Below are 26,206 nucleotides of genomic sequence, written 5' to 3' on the forward strand. Positions count from 1 at the left end.
CGCCGGCTCCTGTAGCCAATGGCGAGCGGCTCCCGAGGGGCGGGCGGGAAGCGTCCTCTCGTTGGTTCGCGCGGCCGTCATGGCGGCGGCCGCGGCACTGTGGCCGCGGACGGAGCCGCTGCTGTTGGGCGCGCTGCCCGTGCCGCCGCCCGCGCGCTTGGGCCCCCACTACCTGCGCAAGATGGCGGCCTACGCGCGGGCGCGGGCGGCCGAGGGCTGTTACCCGCGGCTGAGCTGGCCGCGATGGCGGCACATCGCCTGCGGCAAGCTGCAGCTGGGCCGCGACCTGGCCTGGCTCTACTTCGAGCGCTTCCACGACCTCCTCCCGCCACCCGATCCGCCCCGCCGCCTGCAGCGCGCCGAGGCTGAGGCGGCGTGTGGCAGCGCCGAGGAGCTGGAGCGGGAGCGCGGCAAGGCAGGGCGCGGGGCCGGGGCGGGCGCGGGGCGGCCGGCGACACCTAACGGCCTCTCCCCTCTCGGCAGCTCTCCGTGGACACGCTGCGCTTCCTGCTCTTCCTCTATGTGCAGCAGCTGAACAAGGCCTCTCTGCGAACGTCCCTCATCGGCGAGGAGTGGCCCAGCCCCAGGGCCAGGGCTGCCGGGCTGCCGGGCAGGGCCGCGGGGCACAGCAAGGTAGTGAGGCTGTGGGGAGGGAAGGCTGCCTTGTTGGGCCTTCCTGGGCAGGGCGAGCTGCCGCGCTAAATAGCAGGCAGATTTGATGCGTTCCCTGTAATTGTTGCTAATAAGGTGTCAGTGGTTATATCCATGTAGCCGTATATACCCATGTGTAGCCTGGAGAAGGAGCCTCAGGGGGAGGCCTCATTGCTCTCTGTAACTCACAGAAAGGAGAGCATAGCAACTTTAGGTTTATTCTCACAGGTGACAGCGATAGGATGACAGGTGATGGCCTCAAGTTTCACTAGGGAGGGTTAGATGTGGGTATTTCTTCTCAGAAAGAGCACAGCGGCACAGGGAGGTAGGGTGGTCACTGTGCCTGAAGGTGTTCAGAGCTGTGGAAATACGGCGCTGTGGGCATGGTGGGGTGGGCTCGGTTGTTGTGAAGCTGCTCTCTTAGTCTTTGTGTTCTCCTTTTAAGAAGCTGCAGCCTTTGCACTTCCTTATAGCCAAACAGGAAGCTTATCCTGCACTGGAAACTGCTGCCCTATGGTTTGTTGTAAAATAAGAAGTTCCAAGGTGCTCCTTAGCAAAGCTACACAAAGTTGTATTTCAGAGGGGCTGGAATACATCTAGCCACCTATGGATTAAGAGTGTGAAATTGTGAATGCATCCTGTAAAGCATTCTGAAAGAAGCAAAGTAAGGTGGATGTATTGGGTGCAGGTTGTGGAAAGGTCTGTATTTGTCAGTGAAATTGACAGCATTGTCATAAAGGCTGTCTGCATGCCTCAGCAGATTTTTGTTGAGGCTGTTATGAGCTGCATAGGCCTGGGAATGTAGATTGGAACAAGCGGAAACCATTAAAAATGGGCTGGGTGATTTTATACTAAAAGATTTAAAAAACAAAGAGAAAAATCAGAGAAACTGATTAATGGCTGTGGGTGAGGTAGCACTGGAGCATCCAATGGAATTGAAAAGTCGATGTTTTCTTCCGGCTGTGCTTCAGGTGCAACTATAGAATGTAATTCTGAACAGGAACAAGAGCTGTTCCTGTGTTCCAGAGGATCTTTGTCACAGTGCTATGATCTCCAGCTGCTGTTGTAGGTGTGTTATTCCTGCCCCCAGCACAGTGTGGACAATGTGTGATCATAGCTGAGTATTAATTCTGCACCTTGGCGGCCAGCAAAGCTTGTCTTTATTGGTGCCAGCCACAGCTCCAATCTCCCACTTTTCTTCGAATGGAGCCCTTTAAAATTTGAACTAATGCTTCTTTCAGAGGCTGGTTGGTTTATTGGTCTGCTTGCTTGTGAAGGAATGACCCTCTGCTTTTTTTATTATCTCTGGCTCCACATCAGAAGCACTCAATCACAGCTGAAGGTCTGGAGCAGATGCAGCGATCTTTCCAACAGACACATAGCAAGACCTTGGCTGTCAGTTACTGATTTGTTTCCTCCCTTCAATACTAGCAGCAGCTGGCTGAATTTGTGCAGGAAGGATTGTAGGAGAATCTGCTTCTGCTTTCTAAAATGAAATATTTGATACTTGGAGTTAGAATGACACCATGTTTCTTTTTTTGGTGTGCTTGATGGTGAATCCAGCTTCCTTTCTATGTGTGGAAAAAGTAGAGCAGCAGGACCGAGTTTGACTTGTTTTCCTTCTTTTACAAGTATAAGCAAAGATGTGTTGTACAGAGTTGGTGGAGCTTGTCAGCTATGTGAGAATTCACCTTGTTCTTATTTTTCTGCCCCTAAGAACTGGAATGACCAGGACCACCTTGCCTTTGTGCTCACACACCTCTCAGACATGCTGGAGCTGCTGCTGGAGCCAGAGCAGCTCGGTGCCTCCTCGCACGCCACCCACAACAGCTTGGTGTCCTACGAAGCCGTCTGTGCCCTCAGCTTCCTCATCGAAGGCACTGTGAACAACTCAAGGACCATCCATCCTCTGCATGAGCTTGCCCTCTGGCAGCCCTGCCATGGGCAGAACGGCTACTCTAAGATCTCCAAAACCTTCTCCTTCCCCAAACTAGAGAACTGGCTGCGCTCCTGCCTGATAATAAATCCTTTTGGAATGACTGCCTGCCTACGGTCTGGGAAGAAGCTTGCGTGGGCACAGCAAGGTATCTGCAGGTCTTACCTTTATTCTTAGAGACAAACTTCCAGTCTCAGTTCTTCTTGGTGTGGCAGTGGCATTGTGACTGCCTGTTTCCTTCTGCTGTTAGTAAATTTAGGGAAAGTGATAGCTTAGGGGTGAGCCTGGGAGAGTAGAGGGTGCTGTGTGATGCCTGTGTGTAGTTTCTGGTCCTTGGGTTACTTTGTGAGCAAACATGAATGACGTTTTCAAAGGCCCCTCTGAGTGAGGTCATTTATCACTGCCATCATTGGTCATTGTTTAGGAACAGCCAGACATGGAAAAGAGATAATGTGATGTGTTTGTGGCAAAGCTGAGAACTGATCAAGGTTCTCATGCCTTGAATCACAGCTCTTCACCTGCAAGGGCACCCTACCCCTTAAAAGGATGGATAGTAGGACTTGTGTGTGGTGACACAGTGTCACTGTACTGCTGTGAAGTTTGGGGCTGATTATTTCCCTGAGAGATTGCTGAGTGATGTGGACAGTGAACCATCATGTCTGTTTCTCTCTGGCAGACATGTATATCCTTTATTTATTTTTTTTCTTTTTTTTTTTCTTTTTCTTTTTCTTTTTCTTTTTTAATTTAAATGCGTTGATTAACTTTATTTTGCAGTTGAAGGAACAACCAGGAGAGCAAAGATTGCCTGTAACACTCGTGTGGTGCCTGAGGTGTCCCCTATGGTGATAATGAGCCAGGTTTACAAACAGACACTGGCCAAGAGCTCGGACACCTTGGTGGGTGCTCATGTCAGAATTCATCGCTGCAACGAGTCCTTCATTTATCTCCTCTCTCCTCTTTGGTGAGGTTTTGTTCTCTTGAGGCACAGCCAAATGTCCTTTCAGCATTTGTTCAAGTGCTAAGCTCTTGTTAAGCTCTAGTTGCAGTCTTCCCTGTGCTCACCGTATCTTTGTTGTTTTGCAGCTCTGTGACCATTGAGAAGTGCCAGAATAGCACGTTTGTGCTTGGCCCTGTGGAGGCATCTGTTCACGTCCACAGCTGTGACAATATCAAAGTCATCACCGTTTGCCATTGCTTGTCTCTTTCCTCCACCACTGGCTGTACTTTTCACATTCTGACTCCTACCCAGCCCCTTATCCTTGCGGGAAACCAAGCAATCAGCTTTGCCCCTTTCCACACCCATTACCCCATGCTGGAAGACCACATGGCTCAAGTGGGGCTGGCCACCGTGCCCAACTACTGGGACAGCCCCATGCTGGTGTGCAAGGAGGGCAGTGATGCCAGCGTCTTCCGCCTCCTGCCGCCCTTGGACTTCTACACCTTTGTGATTCCTTTTGAGATGGAAGGAGACACCACAGAGACACCAGGGGGGCTTCCCCATGCCTATCAGAAGGCATTGAATCAGCGAGAGCAGAAGGTGCAGATCTGGCAGAAAATGGTGAAGGAGGCGTGCCTGACCAAGTGAGTGCTGTATCCTGAAAGGCATCTGAAGCTCAGCACAGTTGTACATCATTCAGTGTGGTTCAGAACAATGCTTTAGTACTGGGTTGGTCTGTGTGGGCTACATCTTGCCACTTCTAAAGCAAGTCGGCAATCTTGAGATCCTGGTCTTTGCCATTATAGTGAGGGGAATCATGTTTACAACTGAAAAAATGCTTTGTTGTGACTGCATTTTCCTAACCTGCAAAGCTGAAGGAAAACATGCCTACATGCTGCTGAGGGCCAACTTGAGGTGTCCTGGTGGCATGAGCTTATGGCTTCCCTCATGAGGGTATTGTCTCCTTGCTGTCTCTGTTCTGCTTCCAGTGCTGCATGCTGACATGGGTGAGATCTGGGCCTGTACCCTGAACAACAGCTCCACCAATTGTTGGCCTGCAGCTGATTGGTGATCATTCTTAAACCCAACCTTTACAGTGAAGCTTTAAATTACTGTCCCACCTGTTGTTGAGGTGAGCTAAGCATGTGCATGTGGATTTTAGAATACATCACCTCACGGACAGTAGCTTTTAAAGTTCCCTTTAAAATCCTCTGCCCAGCTTCTACTGTACTAGCTGGGCCTCTCCTCGCTGGTCTCGTGTGCTGATATGCATCTGTTTGCTCTCTCAACACCTGTTGCTGAGCTCTGAAAGAGTCCACCTTGTTTTCTTTGTCAGCGTGCTTTGTTGGGCTGTCAGGTGTAAAAATCTGTCAGCTTCAGTTTTGCTGCTTTATCTTTTGTGAACTACTTTGATGCAGCAATCTGAGGATCTTCCTTTGCAAATACAGAATGGAGGTAGAAATCCAGATACTTGGTTTAAAAGTCTTGAAGAGGTGAAAACAACTTTTGATCCCTCAAAAAGCCGTATTTGAGCTCTCCATTTTCTTCTTGTTCTGTGTGCTCAGTCCATGAGTTACAGTGGACACATAACTGGGTGCAGAGAAGCAGTGATCTTAGAGAAGTTTACTTTGTGGGATGCACAGAACATGAAAACCTGTTGAGTCAAACAGTCAGCACTTCCTGTCACACCAAGCTGCAGAGCTGTAGTCTGTTTGGTTGTTTTTAGAGCAGCCTCCTGAGCTTTCCCTGCCCCTTTCTGAACACCAGCTGCCTTTGTGCAGAGGAGCCTGCATTTGAAAGAGCTCCGGAGTGGGAAGGAGAAAGGATCCTTAGGGAGGATTTTGCTACAAGCAGAGGATGGCTGAGCAGTAGTGATCCAGTAGTGGTGACAGAGATGTAAAAACCTTCAAACCTCAGCACTGTATCTTGAAGAGCAGCAGAAAGTTTTAACTTCAGCTTTTGTGCTGGAGCATTGTGTCTGTTGGTCTCATCTACAGTGCTCCTACTTCAGCCATTGGCAACATGCAATAGAAACCAAGGCTGCTGCTTCTCACCCTGTTTTTATGAACGTGTTTTATCTACCAAAATCTAACAATTAAAGAAAAATTATATAGATGATGCACTAAGATTTAGCAGCCTCTGCAGCAGGCAGAGGAGGTGACAGCTTGGTACTGGAGTGGCTTATTTCATGAAAGGGGGAAAAACGTGCCAGAATTAGAACCTTGCTGGAAAGAAGCTGGGCAGCTGGCAGTGTAAAGTGCCTCTGTGCTCTGTGGGCAAGGAGACAGCTAGAGAGACAACCCGGAGCAAGCAGATTGTCAGACTTGTAGAAAGAAGAAAAGCTGCTGGTGTTTGAACAGGGAGGTGAAAGAGTAAGAAGATGTCTTTCGAGAAGTTGAAGCTGTCTGAAGAAGGAGAGTGGGGGAAAAAAAGAATGTAAATCCTGCCAGGCTAAAGGTAAAAGCCCCGTAAGACAGGACCTGAAAGAGAGCTTGAAGAACAACTTGTAAAAGCGTAAAATCCTGCTTGCTCATTTTCTGAGCACATCAGAGAGAAAGCCTTTAAGGGTCTGTAGCAGATGGAGGTATATAATAAGCACTTGGAGAAGATAAACTCTAAGAGAAGAAAGAAGTGACTGCCTTTGTGTTCATATTCACTGGGGAGGAATTTAGGTTAGTTTCCAGCTTAGAAACCTGCTTTCTGGGGGATCTGTCAGTGAACGTTTCCAATGGAAGTGACAGTGCAAAGAAGAGTCTTTAACTTGAAAAAAGGGTATACAAGGCCCCTCTGAAGCTGAGTGACACAGAAATGTATGGGGATGGTTTGCTGCTTTTTCCCAGTGCATGATAGAAGCATCAAAACAAATTAGGAACGGGGTCAAAACAAAACCACGCAATCTCCACAGGATATTGGAAACATTTGTGTTTTATGTAGGTTCAGAAATGAATTGTGTAAGCTCACAGGGGGGGGAAAAAAAAGAATATCTGTCAGGAGCTATTCAAGAATAGAAATTCAGGAGCTGAGCTGATCTCAGATGGCTGGGATGCTACTCTGGAGGAATACTGCCATGAGCCTGTGCTGCTCTTGGACGTGTGACTGCCAATAGAGTGCCTGAACTAAGTGATGCACCCTGTTGTTGCTGCTCTTAGCAAAAACACAGCAGTTATTTCCCTGCAATGGAAATTATTTGAGGAGTGCTGTTTATATACACATTGTTTTCCTGATCTCCATCCTCTCTCTTCAAATGCTGTCAGCACAAAATTTTATGTCTTCGGTGCTTGAGCACTCGCTGCTGATCTGTGCACTGAGAGTAAAGCAGAGGAGGCCTTATGGAGCAGAGTGGCTGCTAGTGAAGTGGGGAAGCTTGCATGCCTAACTGAGTTCTGCCTTTGGGGTTAATTTTAGTCATATTCACTCGGTAGAAGCTTTCTTTTCTGGGCACGGTTCTTGAACCAAGTGCAGCTCTTAGCTGGGATTTGTAGAGGCTTGTTTTGGAAGTGAAGTTCATAAGCACAGAAAAGTGTTACTTCCGCATGCTTCTTTTCTGATCATCTTTTTGTTGCAGGGATCAAAGGAAGCAGTTCCAGATGCTGGTGGAAAGCAAGTTCTATGAATGGCTGATTCAGACAGGGAACCGTCAGCAGCTGGATAGCCTCGTCCCTCCTGCTGTGGGCTCCAAGCAGGCTGCAGGATAGCATCATGTTCCTCTGCACCAGAAGGAAAGGAAGGGTGAGTAGAAGGCATCTCTTTTGATTCTTCTATTCCTAGAGGAACTGTCCCATGTTGGTGTGCTCAGCCTAGGTGGAAGAGGCTGGGAGCTGTTCAGTGGAGATTCTCCCAAGAGCCTTGTGTTCAGTTTCATTTATTTTGCAGTCAGAACCTCTTTTTAGTTGAGTTTGTTATGTGTGTGCTCGGCACCTCCTTTGTTCTCTGCAGGTGGTTTGTTGGGATCACCTTGTGTGTCTGTAAAGGCAGATAGGCACGTTCTATGTGACTTGAAAGAAAGACTTGAGCAGCCATCTTTTGAAAGATGTGTATTTATATCTGTGCTTACCTGTCTCACTTTTTGTTTAAGAGAATTGGGTGAGGCTTCAGATAATTGTTACTTTGCAGTCTTTGTTTTCCCAAGCAGAAGTGGTTTAGGAGCTGGAGGCAAGCTCTCATTACTCTCTTCTATTGCATGTTTCAAACCATAAGAAATGTTTTTATTTCCTTTAATTTTTCCCATTTTTCTTTGTCTTCGATAAGTGTTGGGCATAAAATCTGCACCTCTGCTTTGTTGTAGAGTTGTGGGAACAGACAGCGCTGTCCTGAAAACGTTTCCCATAAAGACTTTGCGGCTGTTCTGACTGCACGCGCTCGATGTGGATCTGATGCCCAGCCTGTGTGTGGATTTGGACATCTCTCTGGTTTAGGATTTGGACATCTCTCTGGTTTAGGATTTGGAATAGCTGCTGCTTTCTCAGGAATGTACTGTAACTGTTCTGTTGGTAAATGAGAAGGAAGGTGCATGCTGCTGGAGGATGATGAGGCAGTACATGTGCCCCTTGCTGCAAGGAGGCTGGTGTCATGGTTACCATCTGTGGTATCTGTGTGTGTGTCCAGCAAAGGAGCCTTTCCTGATATACAGCTGGCTGTCACATGTGTCTTTATTGTACAGGCCAGCTGCCCTGTTTTTATAAATGTGAAAAACAAATGTTTGATTGTTTATGAATGAAATACTATAGATTTTTTTTATTAATATGAAGACAGCACTTAAGCAGTGTGATTTGGGTGGAATTACCTTTCTTGTATAATTGACATGTTTGACAGATGTCAATAAAACTCAAGGTAAGCCTGACACAAGCTCTAGGGAATGAGTTTTACCTATACAATTATTGTTAGGGGAACACAGCATCTTCACTGCTTCAATGAACTGTGTACTGGTCAGCTGAGAGAAAAGCACTGATTTCTTAATAGCAGTGGAGCTGAAGTCTTTGCAGGCTGTCTTAGTGCAGTGTTTTGACACAAACACAATCTCCTACATTTGTTATTTCTTAGTAGACTATCAACTTGAGTGAGTCCCACTCTCACGTTGTGTTGGTGGACCCTCTCTTGGGGAGGTGTGCTCATAGCTGAGCACCTGAGTGAGCTAGGCAGAGTATGCAGAGGCACTGATTGCATGGATGGCCAAATGCAGCAGCTGTGTGATTTGTTAGGAGTTATCCCCACTAAGGGTGGATGGAGGCAATGGAATTCAGTGCCCTGGGGCTCATGGCAGTCAGGCTGCTAGACTTTTACAGAAGGTCTCTCTGGATTCCTGGGGAGGCAGTCCATTTGAATCAGGAATTGGAGCTGAGATCAGGTACTGATTTGGGGGTCTGGTAAACGTGTGCTCATCGTTACCAGCTGAAGATTCGGCATCTTCAGAAGTTGTGCCTTAGGAAAGCATTTGTAAAGCTGAGCTTTTCAGTATCTGAGTGTGAGTCTTCCTCCAAACCTTCAGCACCTGTCCTCTGTCACCTTGGCTGCTCAGTGTCACTTGAGGACCAGACCTTGCTTTCTGTCAACACCTGAGCTCTGAGTCAGTTCTTAATGAAAGCAGAGTTATATTCATCTGCAGTTTTTGTTCTTTGGCACTGATGGCAGTTCTGGTTCCACCTCTGTTTTTAGTACTTTGTAAAGCTGTAAGATGTAATTCTAAGGCATTAGGCAATACGAGGGGAGTTTTTCATATTTAGTCAGTGTCAGTGCAGTGGAGCTTGGAGATGTCCTGCTGAACTTGCTGGATTGCCTTCTGGTAGGAACTCGGTTCTGGTTGGACTCTGAAACATCTGTGGATGTCTCCACTGCTTGCTAGCACTGAGAGCTCTGAACAGCAGTGCTAGATGAACCAGAACACCTAAAATGGGGAAAGGATGAGGTAGTGCTGTGCCTCTGTCACTGACAATTACATGTGAGTGTAACTTCCTACAAGGTGCAGCAAAGCTGCAGCAGTGTGTGTGGGACAGCAGAGAAATAAGGTCTGTGTGTTTCAGGCATGGCTGTGCCAGCTTCGTGCCCCTTTGTCTCGCTAAGCCTTTGGGATGCTGCAGTGAATAGCTGCAGAGGTGTTTGTTATAATGCAGTGGCTTGGGGAGAGGTGTGGATGGACAGAAGCCAGCGTTCCTCTCCCTCCCTGCTCAGTGGGCCAGAGGAGGGCAGAAGAAACGATCCCTTGCTTGAATTGCAAGCAGTGGGGTGAGATTTTTTGAGTGGAATTTATCACTGGTAAATTTTGTCAGCTCGGCTGAGGATATGCTATAAAAATGCACAGCATCTCTGCTGCGCAGATGTTTCCATTGTGGGCTTTTGAAGTAGGCCCTTTAAGCAGAATCTGTTCCTTGCAACCCTGTGCTCTACCCTGTGCATTTGTCCACCCTTTCCTGGCTCCCTCCCTTCATTGTGAGGGAACGTTCTCCAATAAGTACTTGAGTTTCTTCCTTACAGATGGGGATAGGCCTCTTTAGAGCTGACTGGGAACAATTCTTGTTTGACATGCTTACAAGGAGGAGAGCAGCCAAAATAGCCCCCTACACCCCCATTTTCCAGGACTTGGCAGGGGGCTGTGTGTTCTGAGTGCGTTTGGCAGAGTTTTGGTGTTCTGACTCAGCAGATGATAACAAAGGGAGGACGGCGAAGCGTTCCTTTATTCCATAATCCTGTTTGCTTTTCTGGAAACGGGCTATAGCCTCAGAATCACTGACTCAATTTTTGGATCCTATTCTCATGACAAAGCGGCTGTCTGGTTTCAAACAAGCCCATTATAAAAAGGGTGCCTGGGTCCTGCCTGTTTTATAACAGGTCCTGACTCGCCTCCAGCACTGGGAAGTTTGGCTGGAACAGAAAATGTCCAGGGCTGGACCAAAGGTAAGATGTTTGCAGCCTATACACAATATATACACGAGCCTGATTCACTATGTGCAGCAAAGTGTCTGGGATCAGTGAATGAGTGCAAATCTCATCTTTTCTCTGTGCCACACTCATGTTGCAGAGAGGGAAAGAAAAGGCAAAGGAGACCATGAAACGGTATTTCCCACAACCTAAGCAAGTGATGTGCCCTAGAAAGAGGTCACTGCCCCTGTGCTGCTTTATTAGGTACTGCTAAGTATTGCTTACAGTTGCTGCTTATGAGTTTCCTTGTAACACAGCTGCTGTCGGGAAGAAATGTGGTAACTGCTGTTAGGTGGCCAATGCAGTATGAGTTTTGCAGTCATGTAAGGAAGATCTGCTGGGGCAAATCTGTTATCTGCCAGATAAGCCCCAAAGAAAAGTTTGGACAGTGAGCAGCTAAGGGGATATCACTGTGAGCAGAGCAACTGAATGGCTTTACTGACGGGAGGCGATTTGCATCGGAGTAACGTGTGACTGAAAGGAACTGACGGATCTGGAATTGAAATCCGCAGTTCACCTGTCATCGTCCTGGGGGTGGAAACCGTCTGCCTCCTCTGTGTCTGTAGCATCACAGGGAAGCTGAGAAGTGCTGAGTCTGAGGGACTGGAGTGAACTGGGGGTGTGTGAAGGGCAACACAGGCGGGCAGGAGCCGTCTCCTTCAGTCTCTATGTGTTTTAGGAAGAAAGCAGCAAACCACGCCTCCAGTTGGTCACTGCTTAGTGGCTATAGCTTTATAAATACAGGGAGAACATCTCCCAAGGAACAGAGAATAGTGTTGAATTGAAAGACACTTGTGCTCCTCAGGGTGGGAAGGGGACCTCAGATGAGCTCTCTATTACAAAACAGAAGGCCACCTTGGCCAACTTAATAGGCAAATAGGTTGCTGTGACAGGGCACGTGAACCCTGGTCAGTGTGCTGGTAAGGCACACTGACTGACCAGCAATAACGGTGGCTAACTTATTTTTTACAGAAAGTAAAGAAAGTACAGAAAGTGAATGTATAAAAAAATATAGTGAGGTTCTAGATTTGAGTCTAGTTCCAAGGCTGAGATGGCAGCCTTGGACTGTATTTTTCACAGTGATATTTAATCAATACAAGAAGCCAAGGTGCTGTAGGTGAAGTACAGCTAGCTGGGATCAAGAGGTGATTGTGTATCTTAATGCACTATGGAATAAACAAGGAATCAGCTGGTTGATGTTTGCTATGACTGGGAAAGCTATGACCAGGGGATACTGAGACTGCTGGTGTTTCTGCTTTGCCCTGGCACTAGCTAAGTCTCCTTTGGGGACAGAGGGTGAAGAAGTCAGGCTGGTGTGCATGGAAAAATGGATTACAGTCCTGTGTGTTAGATGTTTAAATCACCGGGGCAGGGGAAATTCTGTCCAGAGTAGCTGTGGGAATTGGCTGAGGCAATTTCCAATGTTGCCAAACGACCCAGGCAGCATGCATGGGGCTGATGCCCTTCTAAGGAAGCTTGAAAAGGGCAAATGCTGCCTGAGTCTGCACGACGTCGAATCAACTGACTTGCACATCAGTTGTCCTTTCTCTGGAACAGTTGAGTTCGGGAATTCATTTTTTAGCCTTTTTTTTCTCCTATCTCTCTCCATGTTGGAGGTAGCAGAGGTTACAGATGGGCTCAGATTATGGCTGTGTGCTTTGAAGCGATGCCCTTCCAGTGGCAACACCAATGCTGCTCCTGGAGGGATGCGGAACCCCCTGCTTCTCTCCCCTGCTGGTCTTTCAGGTCACCTTCTATGAAGACAAGAATTTCCTGGGTCGTCGCTACGAGTGCGACGCCGACTGCCCTGATTTCCACACCTACCTGAACCGCTGCAACTCCATCCGGGTGGAGGGAGGCACCTGGGTGGCCTATGAGAGGCCCAACTATTCAGGGAACATGTATGTGCTGAGGCGGGGGGAGTATCCTGACTACCACCACTGGATGGGCCTCAATGACCGCCTCGGCTCCTGCAAAGCTGTCCACATAGTAAGTGTGATGCTTCCCTAGGGGTGTCTTAGTTCACCAACCTGCCACTTCAGTTGCTTTGTCGTGTCATAGACGGGCGTGGGTTGGAAGAAACCTCAAAGACCATCCGCTTTCAGCCCCCATCACATGTGGGGTTACCTCCCCTCAGATTAAGTTGCCCAAAGCATCCCATTCATCCTGGCTTTGAGCACCTCTAGGGATGGTGCTTGCTGGTAGCCCCCATCTTCCTGGGGTCCCTATGAAGAGGACAGCAATAGGTGTGTGGCACCAAGTCCCACAGCTGGGGTAATGACTTTGGGGTGAAGCAGCCTCCAATCTGGCAGGGTGGGAGTATGGTGTTAGAGCTGAGTGTTACTGCCCTGGTGTCAGTACCAGCAGCATAGCTGATGCCTGGTGGGCACAGTGTTGATGGGTCAATAATTGGACTAGCTGATCTTAATGGTCTTTTCCAAGCTTAATGATTCCATGATCTGTGCATCACTGACATGGGTAGCACTACCATGATTTGCCATTGAATGGAGCAGGTCTTAAAGCTGCAAGAGGTTTTTGCTTTCGTCTGTTGTGGGTTTGAGGTGTGAGTAAACCCCTTAGCCTAGGAATAGTTGTCAGCCACTTCAGAGCTCTGAACTGCTACAAGGGATGGAGCAGGAGCACGTGGGAGGTGTAAGAGCAGCAAAGCGTCCTCCGCCACCGTGAAGAGCAGAGGTGATGCTGCATGTCCCCTGTGCTTGGCTTCCCCTCCCATACATGGGGAGGTGGCATGGGGACCGACTGATCGTAGATGTTGGTTCAGAGCCCCTGGAGCAGTGACACAGAGCTGTGAGACCCTGCAGAGTTTGGCTGGGGCTGGTAGTGAGAACAGGCGGAGGGGAGGCGGGGGGAGACTGTGTCCAGACAGCCACAGATTAAAACCACCACGGTGCCTTCAGGCAACACAGCGCTTGAAATCACAGTGGAAAATACCCGTGCTGCGTTCGCCTGTAATACAACCCAGCTGGGGTCAGCAGCTCATTAAACTCCTCATTGCCCAGAGGAGCGGGGAGCAGAGGGGTGCATCCCTCCTGATGCTCGCACTGAGTGGCTACAGGCTTTGAGCAGGCTGCCTGCATGGGATAGAGCCCAGCACGTGCTCATCTCTCTCCACACCCATCTGGAACTTGGGCTGTGGTGGGGGTTTAGGCTGAAAGTGCTCTTTGCATGTGATGCTTGGTCAAGAATTACCCCACGCTGTGTTTAGGGGCTGATGTGAGCTATTCAGAACCATGCTGGTGTGTTGGGGTGTTGGTGCTTGACCTGAGCTTGGCTGTGCCTTGCCTCTGCTTCTACCCCAGATGCATCCCAAACCCCCTGCAATTCTCTCCCTTCTTCCTTCCAGCCAAGTGGAGCCCAGGGCCACATCCAGGTGTTTGAGAAGGGGGATTTCGGTGGGCAGATGTTTGAAGCCACTGAAGACTGCCCTTCCATCCTGGAGGAGTGCCACTTTCGTGAGGTCCACGCCTGCCGGGTGCTGGAGGGCATCTGGGTGTTTTATGAGCACCCCAACTACCGGGGCAGGCAGTACCTGCTGCCCAAGGGCGAGTACCGGCAGCCAGTGGAATGGGGAGCAGTGACCCCTGCCGTCCAGTCCTTCCGCAGCATTGCTGAGTGAATGGTGGGGAGCTGGGCCCCCAATAAAGCACTTGAGTCACTCAGAAGCTCTGTCCCACTTTTTCCCCCATGTGTGAACCTGTTAGCCAGGTGCTTTCTTTGGGCAGAACAGTCTCCACCAGCTCCCACTGCCTCCAACTCTGGTCTCCAGCTCTGCAATGGGCAGAGACTCTGGAGAATGGGGGTTGCTGGGCATCCTGACTGTATTAGAACCACTAAAATAGGGAAGTTAGAAGAGGATAAAGAGGTTGGACGTGGACAGAGATAATGAACACCTCTCAAAACTGAGTTCTGAGATTGCTGCTGGATGTTCCCAAAGAGCAGCAGAGGATAGGAAGCAGTGAGTCCCTAGGCCCTGGAGACATGCACTGAGCAGAAGGAGCCACCAGGCTCCCAGTCGTCCCACAGTTTGGAACATCTGCTTTGCCCCGTGCCACTAGATGTCAGGCTGGTTGTGCCCATGCAGGAAGCAGTGATGCAAGTCCCTCCTCGTGGGAACTCCAGCCTGTTTGCATGTGGAGCAGAGGGACCCCAGGCTAATGATGGCAGTGGAAGCAGAGCCCTTGCAGCCATGCTCCCCAGTCTCCTTGGTTGATGTATGAGGTTATTACAGAGCAGGGAGGCAGGTAAAGTGATGTTTGTCAACCTGCAGCCCCCGGGAGCACAGCTCCCTGCAAAGGGCGATGTGTGTCCCCATCCTCCCCCAGTCCCCCCTTTGCTCTCTGCCACGTCTCTCCTTTCCTCTGAGGTTTAATTCTGTCTCCTCAGACACTCCAGCATTACCCAGCTCTTAGCAGTTGGGGTCGGTGCACGAGCCATCCCCCAGCACCTTGATCAGCTTCCAGCAAAGCTCTCTGGGACCCTCCCTGGGAGATCTAAAGGGCACCAGCTTGAGTGTGGCATGCATGTTGGGTTTTGTTGCCTTTCCCATTTCTACATGCAGGTGGGATAGCAGCTGGTGAGTTTGGGCACTGCGATTCCTGCTGCCCCCCCACGTTGGGGCACCAAGCTCTGCTTTGCCCCTGCAGTCACATTACCTCCCTGCATCCTTCCTGTGCATCACCTAAACGCAATTATCCCAGCTCTTCCCCTCCCCATCCTCCTGCCCTCTGGTAAATTCCACATTGTACCCCGAATGCTGGCAAGCAAGGCAAACAACAGTAAAATATGCTAGTTGTGTGGGTTTTATTTTATTTTATTATTATTCCTGATTACTTTTTCCACTGGGGGCTCCCTCGTTGCGGGTGTCTGGGAGCAGCGGGAGCGCAGGCCATCCAGCCCAGCCTGCTTGACTGCTAATTTCCATTTTTCAGTATCAGGGGGTCTGCTCCCGTAATTGGCATGCAGATTGAGTTTGATGGGCCTGTTCCATATGAGAAAAGGCTCCGGCTCGTTAGAATAAGCCAACCCCAGGCTGATGGATGGGGCAGAAGGAGGTCATTGCGAAAGAGAATACAGTGATATGCGTGCACAAGATGGGAAATTTCTCCCCCCTCCCCCCCCCCCCACTTTCTTTATCCGGCCAACTCTAATCTATCATATTTCATTGAGACAAATCCTGCTCCGTTTCTTTCTCCTTTTTCCCTCGAAGGGAAATGTGCTGGAACCTGCTCCTGGATTTAATAAGAAGATGGTGTGGTGGCGCTGGAATTAAAGCGGTGCCATGGTTCATTAGCAGCTGGGGAGCGCGCCGAGCTGGCCCAGATGTTAATTACACTTTGGGAATTAATTTCTATAAGGCGCTCCTCTCCTCTATCATCCCTAATCCAGCAGGCACGCCAGGACTTCTCACAGCAGAAGCTGCAGGGTGGGCATCTGTCCCCTCCTCTGTCCTATCTGTGTCTGTCTGTCCCCTGTCTGTCTGTCCTGCTGCTACGTACCCTCCCCTATGTTACTGTCCTTGAACCATAGCTAGGCAGGCTTGACAGCGTGCTTTCAAGCCATGCAAAGTAGATTCAGAGGCAGAGCCAAGCTGCTCCATGCCCTGTGTTAAACACCCCAGCTTGGAGTTCCCCTGCAATCGCAGAGGGAGATGGAGACAGAAAGGCACAGCGCTCGAGGGATCAGCTGTCCCTTTGACAGTCCCCAGCAGAGGGCAATAGAAGCAAATGCAAGAGGCAAGACTTTGCAAGTGATGTGCAAGAGGAGTAGTTTGCAAGCTAGGGACATGCAGGCAGGATGATGTGCAAGCAGAGCCATGTGCAAGTAGAATAATGTGCAAGCAGTGTGATGTGCAAGCCCAACCACGTGCAAGTGGAATGATGTGCAGGTAGGGGTAGGTGCAAGCACAGGCTTATGTAAACAGAGCCGTGTGCAAATGAGGCTAATGAGTTATAGAATCATAGAATCACCAAGGCTAGGAAAGACCTACAGGATCACTCAGTCCAACCATCCAGTGTTCACCAATAGTTCTCAATGCAATGGAAGCAATGTACGAGTGAAGGCAAGGTGCAAATGGAGCAATGCACAGGGGGAACGATGCAAACGAGATGTGCAAGTAAAGCAATGCTTGGGGAGGTGGGGCTTGAGAAAGCAATCAAAGCAAAACAGAGCAATTGAGGAGTATTTTCATAGAATCATAGAATCTTTATGGTTGGAAAAGACTTCTAAGATGATCAGGTCCTGCCACAAACCCATTCCCACCATCCCCACTAACCACGTCCCATTGGTTCTCCATTGGTAGGACTGAAATCGGAGTGCAAATGATTGCTTTAGGTTTGGAAGGAGAAGATTTTTGAGAGGAGAAGATAATGAGAGCAGTGTTCCTGCCTGGTTTTCAGACCTGGCATTTTTGGGGTTAGGAAATCATCTCATTAGAATGACACCAATATCCCCATTCATTCTACAACATGATCCACAACATTGGGATTATTACCTATTCCAGCCTAAGCAAATGGCAGACAGCTATTTCCTAATGGGGAGGTGTTACGGCCACTTATTAACAAACAATGCGTCGTTAAGAGGGGAGAGATTCAAAGGTCCTAAATGCATTTCAAAGGACACAGTGCAAGCAGAGCCCACCTTGCATATCTGGGGAACATGGGCAAAATTTCTAACAAGGAATATACTGGGCTCAATGCAATTAACTAATTCTCAATCAAAAGGGTTTTAGAACTGAATGGTCAGGGAATTCAATTATGGGTTTCCTAATGAAGCGCCGTGTGCCAAGGCAGGGAAGATCAGGGCTGAGATCAGGGCATAGCTCCTTCTGTGGGGCCACTGCACACGTCCCCAGGGCAGCTGGAGATGTTCCACGTGGTGTGACCCCATAGCTGATTTTTGTCACCCCATACCTGATATTTCTCATCCCATACCTGATTTTTGCCATACCAATGGCTCCTCTAGGCCAAAACTTATGGATGGGGCTGAGGGACTTGGGTCCATGCAGCCCATCCCATAGCACCTCCCAAACCCCCTCCAGAGACCCCAGCAGGGGAGGTTTCCCCCTCCACCCCCCAAATCTAGCCTCCAGTTAAAAGCAGTGTTGTTCTCCGTGTATGAAAGGAGCCTCCTCCAATCCTCCAGTAGTTTCCCTTATTATAGAAAGTTGGTTTGCTCACTTTACAAAGGGAAATGTATTATGAATCTTCCCTTCATTCCCCTCCTTTTTTTTCTCCACGTTTAACAACCGATTTGTGTGTTGCATGAAAGTTACACAGTTCTTTAGATGCATTTGCTATTTTATTTTCTTTCATTCAAAAATATGTCAGTAATCTTTTTGTTAACATGAAAGATAAAGGATTAGTAATGCAAGATGCAGTTTTCTTGTAACCTTCTTGAAAGCAGACTATAGTTTCTTATCTGGCTCTAACATTCATTTTCCTGAAATGAAAAAAAAAAAAAAAAAAAAAAAAAAGAAGGGACTTTTAAAATGAAATAAACTATATTCGATTCAGAGGAGAAGCACTAGCGAAGAAATTTATTGCAGCTGACAGAAGGGAGAGCTGCACAGAAGTCCTTCTGCTGCAGCAGCCGGCTCCTCTCAAACAGAACCATGCACGCATGCACACCCACGTGCACAGGGAATGCAGCTTCAGGGGGCAAAGCAGCAAAGCCAAGCCTTGTGCCATCACTGACACATCACAGCTTGGGTCTGGCAGCCATGGCAAGCTGCTGCTTGTGAGGCATTGGGCTCTAGAGCTGGTGGTGATAATTGCATTGTGAACATCCAGTTGGGACATCCCAAAGTGGAGCTGGGCTTGGTTAGTGTTGGTGTTCATACTCACTGCATCCCTTTTGGTTGTGGTTTTGTCTTTGAGCTTGGCTTATGAACCTAGTGGCTTTTGGGGTAATCATGGTGCAGGGTGTCCTGCACACCTTGGAGACTGCAGGGAGCAAGAAGGGGTAGTATTCCTAGCACTGATGTCTCTTGAGAACCATATGTTCAAGGGAAGGTTGCTGTGGTGGTCATGAGTGCAGCCCAAACTCTGATGGCTGTGAAGCATCACAGTGCATGCTGTGCCCATGGCATTAAGTGCCCACAAGCAAAGCTCAGGTAGAATCTAAAAGGAGATGGATGAAACGAAAACCTGACCATTGGAGCAGGAATTATAGTCTGGGACAGGAGGGATGGAAGCAAGAGCTATGGTGTGGGTCAGGAACCAGCAGTGCTTGGAGGAGCCATCACAGCTGGTCATGCAGAGTGCCCAGAGGTGGTGCTGGTGGCTGCAGCTCCTAGGCTGTGTGCTGTATCTTCTGCTGATGGCTCACAGCACCATGCTCTGTGTAGTGCTTGGGTGGACCAGATGGACCTGCTGTCATTTCTGACCCCAGCCATTCCGGGATTGTCTGCCAAGGGAAAACCTTACATCCCTTTGCTTCGTAGACGCGGAGGATGGAAGGTTTCAGTTTGCACCAATCTCCTTGGGTGGAGAAACCACGGCTGTGACAGCAGAAGAAATGCAGAGAGCCCAGGTGGAGCAATGACCCTGGGGCCTGAGGGTTAAATCATGATATAGAATGTCAGATTTCTACAGCAATTAGCTAATGGGCCCTGAGCACGTGCAAGGTGCTTTCCCCCCATCACGTGCATTTGGTTAATACTGAGTTGGCGCTATAGGGAGCTGTGCTTTCAAGTTTGTTTATAACCTCATTTGTTGTTTTGCTCTGGAGAAACTTGATATTTTCTATTGCCGATGGAAATGCTGATGTCTTTTGTGCATGACATAGCTTGCATCCTGCTCCTTGTGCAGGGCTTCACAATCACAAAATAAAACAAGGGGGCGTCGTCTTTGGGCTGAAATCTTTGTCTTTAGAGTCCTGTGCCAGCACATCTGTGCTTTCATTTGAGGGAAAGTGGGTTTTCATATCAAAGGGGCCCCCCCATGACCAAGCCTTCCCTCTCCCCCTCTCTGCCCCGGCACACACGCTCTTTTAATATTTCATATATTTCCTAAGCTTTTATGCCTCTAAAAGAGAAGTGAATTTGTGGAGAGTTGAGCTCTCTAGAGCTGTACTTCAGAGCTGGGAAGTAATTCAGGGTGAAGCCTGTATTAATCTCAGGTGAGAGAGATATTTAAATTCAGGCTACCAGTGTGAATATAAAATGGGGATCTCTTTACAAAAATTTCAAATTGTAATATGCAAAGCTTAAAGAAAAGAAACCCCAAGGGAACAGCTTTCTTCCGGAACATTTTGTTCCAACCATCATCTCTTTACCTTTATTTTTTTATTTCACAAACCCTCCCTTTGCCATTTTGTGTATTTTTTTTATTTTACTTTTTTTTTTTTTTTTTTAAATTAAATCTCATAGAGTTTTGAAAAATGAAATTCTCCATCACGGGGAGAACGGCGGTGGGGCGAAGGAGGAAGAAGTGGAAAACGATGTGCACACCCAGATTTGAGCTGCAGCAGAAGGAAGGGACCCGCGGCCCCTGCCGTGTTTTTCTTCTCCCCGGCCCTATTTTCAAAGCAGATGCATGGGGTGAAGAGCTCAAAGGCATTGCTGGAAACCCCTCTGCTGCTCTGGGTGCAGCAGTGGGAATTGGAACTGAAATCCTAACCCTAATCCCCACCGGGAGGGAGGTTGAGGCAGAGCACGGTGCCCTTGCTGTTGCTGTCAGCTCATGGCACGCGTCCACCCGCTTTCTCCTTCTGCACAGATAACATGTTAGTATCGATCTCTGATCCCAGGCAGCCTATCTCGGAGTGTTTCAGTGGGGAGGTGAATTGGTTTGGCAGTGGATTGAGCCCGGTGTTGTGCTCCTGCCGCTGCTGCACGCCCCTCTGGCTCCCAGGTCAGGAGGAATATGTGACAGATGACACGCCATTATCAGCGCCGTCAATTAATTAAATTACACATTATGCTTATGAGAGTGATACACTGAGCCACTCTAGATTAAGTGTCTCAATTAAGTCTTTAATTTAGATTTAATAAGTAAGTTATTATATGCTAATAAAAGATCAATTAGTTGTTAAAAGAGCATTGATCCAGGTACAATAAGTGTGTCAGGGCGACAGCTAACTGGTGTCGAGGAGATCGTGTGAACAGCATGGGTACAGTTGGGTACCTGATGTTGTTGGGGCACTTTGTGCTGAGCCCTACAACCCCTTCTGCAGAACCCAGGTTCCCCATGCTATAAGGGTGCTGGGACAGCTGGATTCAGTGAGTCTTGGCATGGTGAATCCTTGGGGCTCAGTGTGAGTCATCACATCTCTTCCGTGGGATAACCCATGGGAAGGAGCCAGTCCCTTCTTCCAAACTCATCTTGATGTGTGGTGGGCGATGCGAATGATGCTCCCCATACAAACCCCATGCTGTCATCCCGATGCCTGTCCGCCCCTTTATCCATCAGCTTCGGCTGCTCTTCCCAGAGGGAGATTTTGGGTGAGCAGGGACCACTTGGGAGCCTGAGGCTGGGCTAGGGATGGCAATAGGGGTGAGGATGGGGCTGGGGATGCGGGGGAAGCGCCGGGCTCCAGTGGAGCTGAGATTTCAGCTGAATATGGATGACATCATTATACGGGTGATCCTTTCAGCGACAGCGAGCCGGGTTTTAAAGTAGCGACCTACAGCATACAAATGATGGGTTTAAAGGAAATAAAAAAAGAGATGATTTGAATAGCATACATTTATAGAAGAAAAGCCTTCTTCCCCCCACCCCCCTCCATTTCTAATATCTTTCTACGGGGCAGGCGCTGTGCGTTGGAAAAGAAATTAAAACACTCCTCCTAAATACACTCCAGGCAGTAACAATGGCAAAGTTAAGAAGGTTACGAGACTTAGTTGTCCCAGCAACATGTCATCAAGTTGAAATGAGCAGGAAACACAGATAATGTAAGAAAGAGGAGGAGGGTGGAGAAGAATAAAACCACAGGAGGAAAAAATGCCAAGAGATTGAGAAAGAAAAGGGAAAACCCTTTTTATTTGCTGTTTCATTAGGATGAATCTGATTTTATAGTCTCTAAAAGAGGCTAAAATATAATCTCCTTTTGTGTAATGCGCGCGTTAGGAAAATGTGTCATCAGCAATTCTTCTGTACACTACAGCAATATTCAAAAAATTAGCAGGGATATTCAAGCCGAGCGACAAAGAAACACAAACAGAAGACTCACATTTCCAGCTCGAGCTGTCATTTAAGAACGTGTTCAACTTTTTATTAACCTCTCTGATTGTCCCTTATGGTTTCTCTCTGTCACGGCAGAAGAGCTCTGAGTTCCAGAAGGAAGACAAAGCTGCTGGAGGGAGAGGCTGTGGATGCGGCTCCGGCTGCCTTGCAAGCCAAGGGCTCTCCCTGCTCCTTCAGCACGGTGAATTCTGTGCCAGGTGCTGGATGTGGGCATGCAGAGGGAGCACGCATGTCTCATGTGGCAGAGAAGTGGTGAATAAAAGGAAATTTGGGCCATAAATGCAAATCTGCTTGGTCAAACGTTGGGTGTAGATCCTTATTCAAGGCACCAGCCCAGTGCTAAAGCTCTACAGCAAGTTGTCATCAAGTCACTTCCATCTCACAGTGTCAAAACTGAGTGTCATGGGGAACCTACAGCTTCCGGGGGATGCATCTCCATGGCCTTGTATGGTGCTTATGGAGCCATGCCCTTCCTGCTCACGGTGGTTTGGGGTGCCCCAGTGGGACCAGTGACTTCACATGGGCCCCATTCCCATCTGTTGGGCATACTGCCATGGGAGGAGGTTGCCCACCTTGTGTGGGGTGCTGTGGGATTCACAGGGGCAATTCTGGAATTCAAGCCCTGATCTCTGTGTTGCTGGAGAGTTTGGGACAGTGTGGGCAGTGGGGACTCAGGACAGGGGACCAGGATCACCAAAGCTACGTGTGATGGTGAGGTTTGATCCCAACCTGCAGTCGCTGGGTATTACTTTAATTTAAATAGTAATACATCCTTCAAGCACTCAGCCTCCTCTGTGGTTACTGCAGGAGACTCAGGGCTCCAAGAAGCAAACTGCTTGCTCTGCTCTCAAAACAGAGCAGTAGGCAGCTAGTTCAGTCAGTAGGGGACATTGCTACAGGAAGAAATTGGGCTGAGAGGAGAGAAACCCACCATCTTCCCATGACAGAGCCAGGAGCCAGCACCCTGCCTGGAGTGCTGGTGGCATGCTGATGTCGGTGAGTGATGACACCAGCACCGTCTGTGCTGGGAGGGATGGGCTTTGAGGTCCTGCAGAGCTCTTCTAGTTGCATGTCTCTAAATGTAGGCATAGGAGCACAGTTTTACGTAGTGCTTTACAAAATGTCAACCCAAGCATTTGTTTGGTGTGTGCTCCAAATCATGACATCCCTGGAGTCTCTCAGCTACGCTCAGCTACGACCTTAGTGTGCTGAGATATTCAGGCAACTGCCTGAAATAATTCTGCTTTCTGATAAAAATCTCTCCCCTCCCCGCCCTTCTCTTCCACAAAGATGTTTATTTGTTGTTCTTGTGCTTGTTTTTGTTTTTTTTTTTAATTGTCTCTTGCTGTGGCTTCTTGTTGTGGATTATATTTTGAAGCAAGGATTGATTTAGCTAATTGATGGAGAGCTTTGCCTGTGAGGATTTCATAATCCTTGCTATTTTATCTTTGCAATAATTGCTATGACTGTGATTATTTCAAAGGGCTGAAAAAAAGGAGACAACAGGAAAACAGGCTCACCCACTCCTATTTTGCAGCTTTTACAGGCACCTGGGTGGGCTTCTCCTCCACAGGGTGTTCTCTGGGGAACAACAGCTCATGGAGGGCATGCAGGAAATGCATGGGATGAAGCATTCACCAAGGACACCTCAAGGTCCTACAGCCCCAACTAGAGCCACGCTGGCTACAGGCCCACTGTGACACCCCATCTGATAGAGAAGGTAGTTTTGCCATGCTGTGTGAGGATGCTGGGTACAAAGTCATACTTGTGTTTGCTATGGAACATGGACATAAAGCCAGGCTGGTGTTCACTGTGTGATATCAGAGCTGAGTCCACACCTGTGTTCACTGTGTGATGCTTGTCATGAGGCCACGCTGGTCTTCACTGTGTGACACTGGATGTAAGACCAGACTGGTCTTCACTGTGTCATGTGAAGCCACATGGATGTGAAGCCATGCTTCATGCCATCAATGGACACTGGACACAAGGCTGCACCAGAGTTCACCATGAGATGTTGGATGTGAGACCATGCTGGTCTTCACCATGGGATGTTGGGTGTGTGGCCACACCGTCATTCACTGTGGTGCACAAGATGCATAACTACACTGCTGTCGTTTGCCAGCTGGCCGCTGGAGGCTGCTGCTGTCTTTGCAGTCACTGGAAGCTGCCTGCAGGCCCTGAGCACCTACCTTGAGTTCTGTCTGGTGCAGACACGAGGGCAATGGAGGCTGCTTGGGCCTCTTCCAGCAGCTCATGGGGCAGGAAGCATCCTCCTTGCTGGATAGAAGATCATAAAAAAGCTCCTGGTCATAGGATTAGAGACATCCCTGATGTGATGTCAGAGTCAGAGCACTACCAGGCTCAGAGCAGGTTCACTGGGGGCTCCCATCCACCAATGGCTTCCCATAGGTCCAGGAGCTCCATTTAAGCCCTTAGGCTTGGATCAGGCTGTATGCGTGCTTGTCTTTGGTCTTTCTTCTGGTCTCTCTCTTGGGCGAGTTTAGGATTTTGTAGCTTATTTCTGGCCCCATTTCCTGATGGGATCTCATAGGTGGATTTTGGATTTGGTTCATCCGCACTGTTTGGTGGGTGCTGCTGGGTGCTCTGTTCAGGAGCTGTGGGATCATGCCTTGACAGGTGAAAGCACTGCCTTGGCTCCTGGCTCACCCTGCCTTGTAAAGCATCTTGCTGCCCGATGTGCAGTACTAAACACAGCCTGGCTACAGCAACACAAGTTGCTGAGGATCTTGGTGATGAGCCAACATCCGTCTTCCCTCATCCTCAACTCCCTCTACTTGTTCTTCTCATCACTTTGATGTTCCTTGGCAAGGAACATAATCTAGATAAGGTCTACTCTGAATACCACACTTGATTTAAAACTTAGGTGTGAAGTGAGCTGCAAGTTTAACGTCCAACAGGGAGAGTGCTGGTTACCCTACAGCAAAGGAAATAAGTTCATTCATGCTTCTGTGTTCCAGCTGCTTTCTGTGCATGCCTCATGGAAGAGCTGATGGTTCTGGTGGCACCTCCCTGGCCTCCTGCCTTAAACCTGCCTTGTTTGGGAGATCAGACTGCACTGTAAAGTGTTTTCCTAAAAGCTTGACAATGACCAAAGATGTAGTGAGGCTTGGTGGCTGTCATTCCACTGTAATTGGAAAAATGTGCCCATGGGAAATGCAAGTCATCTGAGTTTCCTGCTGCTGTCTGGAGAAGTAAGAAGGGAATGATGTGTGGGTTTTCAAGAGTTTCAATGGATGCAGTGAGTGCAGAGCAGGAAAATCATAAATACCAGCTAACAACTGTTTCAGACACAGGGACACAAAAGAGCATGGAAAGAATATATAGCTTGTAAAGGTGCTGATAACTTGCCCTTCTCTGTTTGACTGTTGAGCTAATGCTTTTCCAAATGGGCCAGAATGGACAATCCCACTGAAAGATACCAGTGCATGCTAAGTCTAAGGAAAGCACTTCTGTAATTCTCCAAGAGTAATAACTTGGGTTCCCTGGGCTTTTGTTTGTTATAATTTGATCAAGCCCTGGGGATACATGGGAAAACCCCTTAAATTACACAAAGTCCATGTCTTGCATCCAAATGTCTTCACGGGATGGGATCTGAGAAGGTTTCAACAGCTGCAGACAATATTTCTTACCCTCTCTGAAGTGTTCAGATAGAGTCCTAGAATCATTAAGGTTGGAAAAGACCTCTAAGATCCCCCTGTCCGACCCCAACCCATCCCACCATACCCACTGACCATGTCCCTCACTGCCACATCTCTCTTGACCAACAGCAGCAGGGAAGGAGGAGGGAGGCAGTGAGATCTTTGGAGCTCCCCCAGCCCCTCTGCAAGGCAGCGCCACGCAGGGATTGAGGGCTCAGGACACAGGAGGGAGCCTTCATCAGCCTGAGGAGAATGGATTAGCTCCTGGCAGTGCTTACTGGGTCATCCCCTCCTGCTGCTGCTTCATGCACACTTTCCTGGTGCTAAATCCAGGGAAGGGAAGGCTGGCGATGTGACTGCAGGAGCAGAGCTCAGCTTGCTCAGCTCCTAAGCTGGAGTACTGTGTTTTTCCTCAACTTGCAAGGGCTGGAATTGCTCAAGGTGGTCCTGAATTTAAGATGCATCACCTGGGCAGTTGGTTGTATGTTAAAACTTGTACTGAAAGACAGCATCAAGCTTAGCTTTGGGCTGTAATTATCAGCGTTGCCCCTGCACTGAAGTAATGGTAGTACTAAGGAAGGTGGTTTAGACAACAGTCAGACAGATCCTACAGCTTTGCATGAGATGGGGCTAACAAACATGTCTCCAGCAAACAAATGGGGCTTTGATACGATGTTTGGATGTGTTATGCCACAGTTTGATGACATGCTTCAGGAAAAACCTCCAAAAAGTGATTTTTTAGGGTATGGGAGAGAAGAGTTGAAATGCTGCCTGACTTGGAGGCAACCAGAGAGAGACTGAGAAAGAGTGGTCAGGATGTGGGAAGGTATCAGAGACTCATGCAGGAGCTCTGCCAAGGTCATGAGAACCTCACTCCTTCCAGCATCTCAGGCAGTATCCCAGGACA

General features: G+C 48.6%; 2 protein-coding genes across 2 annotated transcripts; both read left to right on the forward strand.

The window, feature by feature from the left end:
- The first annotated feature begins 46 nt into the window (after positions 1-46).
- Positions 47-8,319, forward strand: TBCCD1 (TBCC domain containing 1). Its single transcript, XM_048954300.1, has 7 exons — positions 47-415; positions 484-633; positions 2,369-2,735; positions 3,362-3,548; positions 3,671-4,168; positions 7,090-7,253; positions 7,810-8,319. Exons 1-6 carry the CDS (start codon positions 80-82, stop codon positions 7,217-7,219), a joined length of 1,668 nt encoding a protein of 555 aa, XP_048810257.1. The 5' UTR covers positions 47-79; the 3' UTR covers positions 7,220-7,253; positions 7,810-8,319.
- Positions 8,320-10,957: 2,638 nt separating this feature from the next.
- Positions 10,958-14,697, forward strand: CRYGS (crystallin gamma S). The gene is made up of 2 exons (XM_048954312.1): positions 10,958-12,425; positions 13,801-14,697. The coding sequence occupies exons 1-2, from the start codon at positions 12,126-12,128 to the stop codon at positions 14,071-14,073; spliced, it is 573 nt and encodes a 190-aa protein (XP_048810269.1). The 5' UTR covers positions 10,958-12,125; the 3' UTR covers positions 14,074-14,697.
- The last annotated feature ends 11,509 nt before the right edge of the window (positions 14,698-26,206 follow it).

This window comes from Lagopus muta, chromosome 9, assembly GCF_023343835.1.
Source record: "Lagopus muta isolate bLagMut1 chromosome 9, bLagMut1 primary, whole genome shotgun sequence".
In the NCBI taxonomy this organism is placed as follows: Eukaryota; Metazoa; Chordata; class Aves; order Galliformes; family Phasianidae; genus Lagopus; species Lagopus muta.